The sequence below is a fragment of the Poecilia reticulata genome, unplaced genomic scaffold, assembly GCF_000633615.1.
Source record: "Poecilia reticulata strain Guanapo unplaced genomic scaffold, Guppy_female_1.0+MT scaffold_155, whole genome shotgun sequence".
Classification (NCBI taxonomy): domain Eukaryota; kingdom Metazoa; phylum Chordata; class Actinopteri; order Cyprinodontiformes; family Poeciliidae; genus Poecilia; species Poecilia reticulata.
The window spans coordinates 1,006,814-1,017,550 of NW_007615016.1; the positions used below are offsets into that span (position 1 = coordinate 1,006,814).

The 10,737-nt window shown below is 47.9% G+C and overlaps 2 protein-coding genes across 2 annotated transcripts; one reads left to right on the forward strand and one right to left on the reverse strand.

Moving 5' to 3' along the window:
- Positions 1–1,464: 1,464 nt before the first annotated feature.
- Positions 1,465–7,269, forward strand: kcnj15 (potassium inwardly rectifying channel subfamily J member 15). The gene is made up of 2 exons (XM_008401974.2): positions 1,465–1,616; positions 6,209–7,269. Exon 2 carries the CDS (start codon positions 6,230–6,232, stop codon positions 7,223–7,225), a length of 996 nt encoding a protein of 331 aa, XP_008400196.1. The 5' UTR covers positions 1,465–1,616; positions 6,209–6,229; the 3' UTR covers positions 7,226–7,269.
- Positions 3,345–10,428, reverse strand: smg8 (SMG8 nonsense mediated mRNA decay factor). Its single transcript, XM_008401973.2, has 6 exons — positions 9,706–10,428; positions 7,308–8,204; positions 5,927–6,076; positions 5,210–5,531; positions 4,262–4,815; positions 3,345–4,047 (listed from the first exon to the last, which is right to left on the reverse strand). Exons 1-6 carry the CDS (start codon positions 10,324–10,326, stop codon positions 3,838–3,840), a joined length of 2,754 nt encoding a protein of 917 aa, XP_008400195.1. The 5' UTR covers positions 10,327–10,428; the 3' UTR covers positions 3,345–3,837.
- Positions 10,429–10,737: the final 309 nt, after the last annotated feature.

The window sequence follows — 10,737 nt, forward strand, 5'->3', positions numbered from 1 at the left end:
GCTTCATTTGATTCACCTGAAATAAACAAGTTAAACTGAATCTTAAAGTTCTGCTGCAAACGAAGGAAACCTGTAAAAACTGCTTCCTGTTGGTGATTTMTGGAAAATCTCCTTTTGCTCATTTCAGTTGCCAACATCAACATTTGCAGACGAGAAGGTTCATTTTGTTCCCCGGTAAAGAAACGATAATCTGTCGGCTCTCAGGAATGTGGAGATGAAGTTAATAACAAAGCTGAGGATCCAAAAGGTCCAGGAAACGTCACAGAAACGGTTTAATTCACTGAACCTTCACTGCTGCTTCCTCTAATCAACAGAACCAAATCTCTGCTGGACGTTTGATTTTAGCTTCATGTTGACTCGTCTCATTCTTTAACATTTATTTAAGTGTTTGTCCACAAACCAAACAGCCACCAGCAGAACTTTGTTTAGACCTCAGGTAATGTGTCCTTCAGCTGCTGCTTGTTTCCAGTAATCATTCACTTTGTTGCAAGAAGAAAAAACTCTTTCCAACCGTTTCATGAACAGAAACGTTCAGCTGTTCAGGTTTCCACTCGTTTACGTCTCATTACCTCAAACTTTGGCGTTTTTCAGGTCATTGAACACAATTATCTACAACGTCCGTCTTCAGCGGAGACCAAACTGSTCATTTTAATCAAAAAGGTCGTTTGCTGAAGAATAAAACACTAATTAAACCAAAACTGTACAAATGTATAAATTTGCCTTTAAGAAAAATAAACATTTGTCTGTAAAGGAGTTTTACCCAGAATTCATTAAAACCTCCAATTAATCACCTTTTGCTATCAATTATTAATCAGTTAATGAAAATAAATTAATAATCTACAAAACAAATCAAGCGTACACTAAAAAGGGTTGTTGCATTTTTTGGTAATAACATTTTTATTTTGTTATTTAAAAAAGGAATTGAATTACTTGTTTATTTACATCTTTTAATGTATTTCTAACATTGTTTAAAAAGGTTAAAGTGTTTAAATAAAGACTGAATGTCAAAGTCGCCTGATTCATCAGTAGTTCAGTTATTTAACACAATAACTGTCAGTTTCATCACCAATCAGGTTTATTCAGGTTGACAGAATCTTATTTTTGGGGTATCAGAGTAACGGGGGTTGGATACAAACGTAAACCACATTTTCTGATTTTATTTTAAAAAATCACCTGTAGAGAATGAGAAGCTCTAAATGTGATCAAAATGACCCATTAAATACATGTTAGTTATTAATACCAGTCGATTCGTAGCATTTTCCTGATTACATAAATTACCAACTGCAATATTTGGGTCTTTTTCTGACCTGCAGGTGTCAAAATGTTGATTTCATATTTATAGAGAATCGATCAGATAATTCCCATCATGCGGTAGTTTGACCTTCACCGTGTCCTTCAGACGGCCGTAAATCTGGGCTTGTGTGAAGCAACAACAACCGTAAAGGAAGGAAACCAACGTCACCTTGTTGTTCCCACCTGCGGACAGGTGAGGGAGGGAACCGGATCACAGATTACGCTCGGCTTTGTCTGGCTCCGCTCCTCACTGTGCCAAAGTTCAGAACAATCTGAGGAAGACGACGCTGAACTTCAGCTCTCAGAGGACGAGCTGCTCACAGGTGAGTCCGACTCAGATTCATGTTTATCTGCTGAGGAAACGGGTCTAAAAACGTTACATGTCACAACGTCAGATTTTATTTCTGATAACATTCAGTTGGTGATTCTGACAAACTCGGATCAAAATAAAGAATCTTTTATAGAAATACTAAACAGTGTTTTATGTTTCTTATGTTTTTTGTCACTCTTCCATTTTTCAGGCCATCAAACAAAATTTGATATCAGACAAAGAAAAAGTGAAAAAAGACAAAATCCTACCAAGTTTCTTTTTCTCTAGTTTCTAGTGCAGATATCCTGGTTCACCTGAAAAAAGACAAAACAAACATTCAGATAAAGGAGTTTATTTTAATTCCTTCATTTGAATTATTTCACTTAAAACCTGGGAAAATGTCACGTTATCAATAAATTATTTGCCAGTTTAACTCAAACTTTTGATCAATATTAAGAATTAAAAACAAGCTCCTTCCTATCTCGCTGAAACGTTGGTCATAAATTAGTTTTGTCTCATTTCAAAGTTGGTCATAAATTAGTTTTGTCTCATTTCAAGTGAACTCGACCAAAAATATGTGTTTTTACAGTGAAGAAGCTTCCAAACCAAGCGAGAAAATAATGGACCAGTCAAAGTCTGTAACATCACTGAGGAGGAATTTTGAATCATTTATTTGGTCTTTAAGCCWYGACATCCCCATCATAGCCCTTTACTTTGACTAGGACACTCCATAATCTTCATTCATAGTTGGATTTGTGTTTTTAATGATTGTTCTGCTGCGAAACTCAAGTTTACTTTAAGATAAAAACAAAGTAAAATTAGAAAATGAAAGAAAGCAGAATTTMTGTTTGCAGCACGGTGGTGGAGGAATGATGATCTGGGTTTGTTCTGACTTTGAAACATGCAGCTATCATTTCATCTGCAGCAGTTTCATGTTCTTTCTGACTGACCTTCAGTTGCCGTGTTTCCGACGCCAACGGCTCTGATATCATGTTANCGCTTCATGACAACATTCATAAAGACGCCTTCATGTTCATGTCAGTCTTATTATAAAATGGTGACATATTGAAATGTAATTAGTTTCACCTGTGATGGATCCTTCTGTGTTCTGGTACCTGATGGGTTAATTATCCTGCTTTGCCACTTTGTGCTTCATAAAGACATTAAATAACTAAAGTTACTTCAGGAGCAATTATAATAAACCAGAAGTGTAATCGTAGCACACTGTAATCACTAGGATATAAAATATGTAATGCCAATATACTTGAAATACATTCCAAATGTATTTCAATCACAAAAATAGTTCAAATAAATAAACTAATCAAGCATATTAAAAAGCAGTTTACTTGAAGTATACCAAGTTTAACTCAAGTTGTTCAAAAAGTTTGTTGAAGTACTTAGTATACTTTAAATTGTGATTTCATACAATTTAAATACTATTAAAATACACCAAGCACATAAGCAAAAATGTCAAAATGTCACAATTTAACTGATCAGTCCGACTTGAACTATGTTCAAATTCAGCATTAATTTTTCACCAGGTTGTGATTCAAGCTGCTGCCATCAACTAGTTGATTGTTTTTGACAATATTCTGCAGATATTTTCCACTGTTGCTGTTTGTTCTGTTTGTGAACATCTGGAGGAAATCAACCTGCCTGGTTTCCGCAGCAACTGCTTGTCATCTGAAACCAAAGTGGGGCCCCCTAGTGGGCAACATGTGAAATGTCAGGAACGACCACATGGAAATGAGGGATTTAATAGACCATGARAATAATCAGACTGACAATTAAAGACTATTTAKAGAAACGAGAACATAATGTGCTGAATCAGAAACCAAACATGTTTTAACTGATGAGAAACTGCATGATACACATTTCAGTTCTGAAACTTGAGCCAACAGGAAAAACAAAAACATGCACAGCGCCCCCTACAGGCTTATTTTAATAAAATGGAAAATTACATTTTCAGATCATGTCTGATCTGAAAACTTAATGGTTAAAATATTAAATGTACATAAATCTGGTTTCCTTCAACAACTTAAAAACAGCCAAAAACCTCAACAATCAAAGTGATTTTTTCAGCTTTGCTTTAGAAACCAGCAGCTTTAAGAGCCTGGAGGCCATTTGGTCATGATAGCTACACGTTTAAACGATGATGCTTCCATTCTTCAGAGATCGACCCGTCCTAAAATCCCAGACTGGCGCCTGGTTGGCCGTGCGGACGGCGCCGCGGGTCACTGCGGCGGGTTGGCCGTGGCCGCCCTCAGGACGCCTCGCAGCACCTTGTAGTGGCTCAGCGGCTGGTTCTCTTTGGGGGGGAAGCAGGGCCCGCGCTCGGTGGCGTAGGAATACGGAAAGCGCAGAACCCAGAAGCCGTCGTTCGGCAGCGTCACCTCCGTCTGCTCGGGGTGGAAGATCGGGCAGGGAGGAGGACCGGGCTGCACCTGCAAGCAGAAAAACTCAAACATCACAATTCAATTCCCTTCAGGTTGAACCAGCAGAGCCAGCAGATCAAGAGCCAGAGGTTCGTTTTAGGACAGGGCCAGAGAGTAAACATTATTTAAATGAAGTTTGTACCATCAGCAGCTAAAGACACAACTCTCTCAATAATGGCTTCATCATGAATGTCCGTGGCCCTCCTGGCTTGCCGTAGTTTACCTGGGGGTTCAGGGTAATCTCCAGCGGCGCGTCGGGCACCACGACGAAAAGCCGAGCCAGCTGAGCGAAGTGCGGCTTCAGGCCGCGGCCCTGGGCGGGCGACGGGACGTAGAGCGGCATGTCGGCGYTCAGCACCCTGCTGGCTGGATCTTTGGCGCCGCCCGGCCCCAGCGCCTTAACGATTTTGTCRGGTCCGCTGCTGATGAAGCGCCGGCCCCGGCCGTCTTCATACTCGAACCCCACGAAGGCCCGMGCCGCATCATCCCTCCGGCGGCTGCGGCCCGGCCCGGCGCCGCCGCGCTTCCCCACCAGGTTCTTGTTGGGCGCCGGCCAGGACGCCGTCCCTCCGTCTAGAGGCTCCGCGGGGCCAGCGTCCTCCTCCGAGCGSGAGCGGATCACCAAGTCCCACGGCAGCAGGAAGGAGGAGCCCGGCAGGAAGCCCGGCTGCTCCAGACCAGTGTGGCAGTTGTAGGACTTTGCTGGTCCCAGTTTGAGCAGAGACCAGCTGGAGAACTTTGGGAGGAGACCTTTGGGACAGGCGGAGTGCGTCATTCCTGGAGACCAAGACACAAACAGTTACAGGCCTGAACACCAGATTCCACCTGTTCTGCTTTGGTCATTGGATCTGGCCAAATACATAACTTTAAAACATTTTAATAAGATATATTCATATATAAACCAATCATTTTATATACATAAAACATTCACCCTTTCAACTTTTCAACCTTTTGCCGCTTTTCAGGCTTCAACCCTAAAGATCTAAAATCTTTATTATTTTGTGAAGAATCAACAACAAATGGGACGAAGTTTCTCGGCAGCAGCGGTTCTGACTGCATGGGACGAACAGAAACTCGCAGAGGGACACAAAGCGAAGGCCGACAGGCGGATGACGTCATCATTTACGTCAACAACTCGCCGGTGTTCCCCTAAGCGACTCGGCCGCCCTACCTGGCAGGTACTCCACGGTGGACGGCTGGCGGTCCACGAGGCTCGGCCTCTTGGGTTGGACCGGGCCGTCGGCCGCATCTGCGTCCGCGTACGCCCCCAGGCTGTCGGTGGACTGGCCCAGGCTGAGCGCCAGGCTGAGGCTGGCGTCGCCCGGCGTGTGGCTGTGAGCCGCGCTCGGCTCCTTCGGCCGCTCCCCGTCAGCCGACGTCTCTGACGGCGGCCGCTGGGCCCGGTCCGAGGCCGGCGCCGGGTCCGGAGTGCTGGGCTGGAAGACGGGGAAGTCGATCCGCTCCAGCTTCCCGCAGCATTTCTCCTCCAGGTTCTGAGCAGAAGAAACAAACTGAACCTGTTTTCCTCCAGGTGGAAACAAAACGGGCCAACTGARSGGTTAGACGGGCCGATACCGGTCCAATAGTTTCAGAACAATAAGGAAAACACCTCATTGTTAAAATACCACAGAGGGGATGGAACAAAGGAAGGARAGATGAATTTGTAAAACAACTGTTGTTATTTATCAGAGAAGSRAAATGTTTCCATAAACATGAATTGTTCAAAAAGACGATTATTTTATTTCTATGATTTCAGTTCAAAGTCAAGTTCAAAGAAATGTTCTCTAAACAGGAAACGGACTCCACTTCCTGTCCGGTCTGTCAGAMGTTGCTCTGCAGCGTAGATATCTGGACATAGATTGAASTGGTCTGCAGCGTAGATCCTGACCTGGTAGAAGTCGTGGTTGGCAGCCTGGATGTCAAAGGGATCGTCTCGAGGCGCCTGCTTCCTGCCGCAGTTACAGGCACTGGTGGAGCGCCCCCTGCTGTTGTGGTTCATGATGGGCGGGTTGTGGTCCAGGTCCGGCTTCTCACCTGCAGAAATTACATNAATTAAGACTTTCAGACATTAGAAGAGAGTCTGGATCTGTGGAAGCAAAAACATTATGAACACTTTGTCCATTACATGTTATGAGAACATCCATGTTTTCTGTTGCTCTTCAATCTGCAGTTCCTGCTGAAGCAAAGCATCATGGTCAACAGGAAGTCCGAGGTCCAGCGAAGGATCGTGTCCAAAGACGGTCACAACAATGTTCAGATCGACAACGTGGAAGGAATGGTCAAGCTCTACCTGCACGACATCTGGACGACGGTGGTGGACATGAAGTGGCGCTACAAGCTCACTCTGTTTGCCTCCACCTTCGTCATGACCTGGTTCATCTTTGGAGTCTTCTTTTTCTTCATCGGCATGGGGAACGGAGATTTTGACACTTGGCGCAATTCTACCCACACAGCCTGCGTGACGAATGTGGGYACTCTCACCGGAGCCTTCCTGTTCTCTCTGGAGTCGCAGACCACCATAGGTTACGGTTTCCGGCACATCTCTGAAGAGTGTCCTCTGGCGATCTTCACGCTGGTGGCTCAGCTCGTCATCACCGGCCTGGCTGAGATCTTTGTCACCGGGGCCTTTCTGGCCAAACTGGCCCGACCCAAGAAGCGAGCAGAAACGATAAAGTTCAGCCAGGTGGCGGTGATCTGCAGGCACCAAGGCAAGCTGTGTCTGATGGTGAGAGTGGCCAACATGAGGAAGAGTCTGCTGATTCAGTGCCAGCTCACCGGAAAGCTGTTTCAGTCCAACGTGACAGAAGAAGGAGAGAAGACGCAGATCCACCAGAGCTCCGTAGATTTCTACATGGACACCAGTGGAGACTGTCCGTTCCTGATCCTCCCGCTCACCTTCTACCACATCATCGATGAGAAGAGCCCRTTGGCAGGACTGACCCCAGAAACCCTGAGCAACCGAGACTTTGAGCTGCTCATAACGCTCAACGGCACCATGGAGTCGACCGCGGCCACGTGCCAGAGCCGCAGCTCGTACATCCCTCAGGAGATCCTGTGGGGCTACGAGTTCACGCCGGTGCTGTTCAGCTCCTCCAACTGCCGCTACGTTGTTGATTTCAACTTTTTTGACAAAATACAAGTGAGCAACGACTCCGCCTGCTCTGGCAGCAGCACAGGAAAGATGTGACTGAAGCCAGACTGAGAGGACATGGTTTTACAGTGCTGTGATCTCCCATCGACCTCATTGTTTATTGATTGTTAACGTGTTNCTGAGGCAGCAGGTGGAACTTGTGCACACAGTGTTGGTCCGTCAGGCTGCGCTCCTCACACAGCTGGTGCCCGTTGCTCCAGAACTTGTAGCAGTCTTCGTGAAGCTGCACTGCATAGCGTTGGAAGGCCACGCCTCGCGCGTGCTGGCTGTACACCCGCAGCGCCTGCGCCAGCTGGTTCTTGTGGACCGTGGTGGTGTAGTTGTGGGGGAGGTTGGACTGGTAGGCGCTGTGGGCCAGAGGCAGAGCTTTCTGACACCGGTTTTCTGAGAACTTTGTGTCGGCGTCGAGAAAGCCATCCAAGACCTTCACCTGGCTTTGGACCTTGGTGGCCAGCTCGGCCAGCTCCTCGTCAGTGTTGGAGATCAGGACCTGGTAGAGTCGGGAAGCCAACTGGACCCACTTGGTGAAGGTCGGCAGCTCAAAGTGGGAAGGTTGGGGGTTGCGGCCGACGCTGTCGTCGAAGCCCTTCTTGGTCAGAACCAGCTCGACGTGCTGCCAGAGGAATTCCTTCAGGCTGCAGTCCACCAGCTGGCCACCCATCGGGCCGCCGGACTCCCTGCTGCCGCTGGGCTGCCGAGCCGACCTACGCATCTGCTGGTACCTCCTCGGCCCGGTGAGGACCGGGGCGGAGTCCTGATCCGACAAGATGCAGTTGGACCGCAGCTGGCCGAGCAAAGCGCCCACCGGGTCSTGATCTGCTGCCGGGATCACGTAGACGAAGGCCTGGTTGGCGGGTACCGTGAACAGACAGTTGCTGCTTTGGTTGGTGAGGACTCGGCTTTTACGGAAGATCCGGTAGATCTGGTCCTCCAGAGCGTGCTGCAGACGCCTCCTCGGGGAATGCTTCTTGGGCTTTTCGGGGTTTCCTCCAGAGTCCGAGCCGTTCCCAGGGACCTTTGGAACAGCAAAGAGAACGAGTGACTCTGTGAGCGGCAGACGGGCCATCGGGACGTTTCCTGCTGGCCAGGCCACTGCGGGGTCAGCCTGCACTCGAAGCTGCAGAATTTAACTTCTGTAGAAATATTTTTTTTTACATGTTTTGTTGAAACTGTTGCTATATTAGTTTGCTGTGAGGTAATGAATGAAAAAAAATAAATGAAGCTCCTCTGTCTTCCCCCAGTGCTAACCAGAACAACCAATCAGCCGTTCATCCCAGTTTTCCCTTCCCCATYGCTCCCCGCTATGCTGCAGCTAGCATAGCCACCAATGATGCTGAGTGATGGATAAACGGTTTTCCTGTAATGGTTAGTTCCTTCTCCACCATTAGCACATTTAGCAGCACATACATGAAGTTAACTGACAGCGCTAAGCCCCACCTCCTGGCACTGATTGGTTGTTTTTGGTTGATCTCTTCAGACGGTGATAGCAGCTAAAGGAGGAGGTCGATCTGCTCAGATTATCTGTCTCATAAACCATCGCAACACGGTGACAGTTTGAACAAATGTGGAAAAGACATTTTTATAAAAGTTACAAATTGCAGCTTTAACAAAATCAATCCATGCAGAGCAGGGAGACTCCAGGTGGCGCAGGTCGTTACGCTGAAGAGCCTGCAGGGATTCGCCTGCTCTGTGTGGGAACGTCGATCAGCCATCCGCCTGCATATCGATGAGAACGTGCTGAAGTTTCCTCAACAGGGAGGCCATCATAAATATTCATATTAACTCGTGTCTGATCCATGAATGTGCAGAAAAGATGTTTTCTGGCACTGAAGGAAGAACGAAGGGAGGGAGAGATGTTACCAAGTAATGGGCGGAATAAAAATATCCATCCATCCATTTTCTTACACCCTTGTCCCTCAGTGGGTCGGGAGGGTTGCTGGTGCCTCTCCAGCTGGCGTGCCGGGCGAGAGGCGGGTCACCTGGACGGGTCACCTGGACAGGTCACCTGGACAGGTCACCTGGACAGGTCACCAGTCTGTCGCAGGGCAACACAGAGACACACAACCATGCACACACACACACACCTAGGGGTAATTTGGAGAGGAAATTAACCTGACAGTCATGTTTTTGGACTGTGGGAGGAAACCGGAGAACCTGGAGAAAACCCACCATGCACAGTTTATACCTTTAGCTCAGAGTTTCTCCCCCCTGGTCCTCAGTCCTCCTGCTCTGCATGTTCTAGATGAGCCTCTGYTCCAGAACAGCTGATYCAAATGAYTKCATGAMCATCARGTGCTGCAGAMRCCWGTTMATCACCCAGAGATACAATCCAGGTGTTTCAGAAGGGAAACACCTGCAGGACAGGGAGCCTGAGGACCAGGGAGGAGAAACTGATCTGGAGAAACTCAAGACCCTTGAAGAAAATGAAGGATTTGGTCCCTTCAGGGTTTGGAAGGCCAATGACTGAAGCTTCAACATGAAATGAGAAGTGAAGCAGCAGAAGCTGCAGCTCAGACCTTCAGAGTCKCAGTCATCTGGAAGACGAACAGCAGCCGCGGAGGACACGGCCTGCAGTTCAGCTTCCACTCTTTGGACACCGCGCAGTCCTTGATGGCGGCCCGGATCAGCGGCAGGACCTTCTGCCGCAGGGCGTCCAGGGCCCGGAACAGCCGGTCGTAGGTCACATCGAAGGTCTGGCTGGGGTGGACCAGCAGCAGGACGTGGCACACGGAGAACATGTAGAGCAGGTGCAGGCAGTGCTGGCGGTCCAGGCCCTTCCACAGGTCGTGGGCGTCGGCGTGGCTGATCCCGGCGCTCAGGGACCGGCAGGCCCGCAGCAGCTCCCGGCTGTCGCAGACGGAGGACAGCAGCAGGTACAGGACCCGGTTCTCCTGGTCGTAGAGAGCCTGGACGTGGCTGTCCGATGAGTCGCCCTCCTCCGACCCGAACAGAGAAAAGATGTGTTTGTCCGCCAGCGTGTTGATGAGCGCCTCCTTCAGAGGCCCGGTCTGGGTGCTGCTCTTTCCGAACACACCGACCACACACAGCCCGTCCTCCCGGCGAGAAGCGTCCTCCTGCGGCTCCGCCCGAAGCAGAGCCCCGAGGTCCACCGGAGGAGCCATTTTCGCCTCCTTCATGACGGAGAACCGCGGAAGGAAAACAGAAACGGACCGTTTCCCAGCACACTTCCGGTCCCATTCACTATAAGGACCGGGTAGGAACCACGGCGTTGTTTAAATTAACAASCCCGTTTTGTAAAAATGTCACTCAAGATGTRATTAAACCTATAAATAAAACAAATTTAACAACACGTGGAAGAAAAAACCCACTAAGACCCTTTTTTTGTTTCACTTTCCATATTGAATTTTACAGCTTCACATACAGCAATCATTATTGCYATGAAGACACAGAGCATAGAAAGTTCAAGCAGATTTCTCCCAAAACCCCGAACACAAACCTGTCTGGGTCAAAAAACAAGACAAACATTCAGCAGAGATCAATCTCTGCAACAACATTTAGCAACACGACACACACACACACACACACAC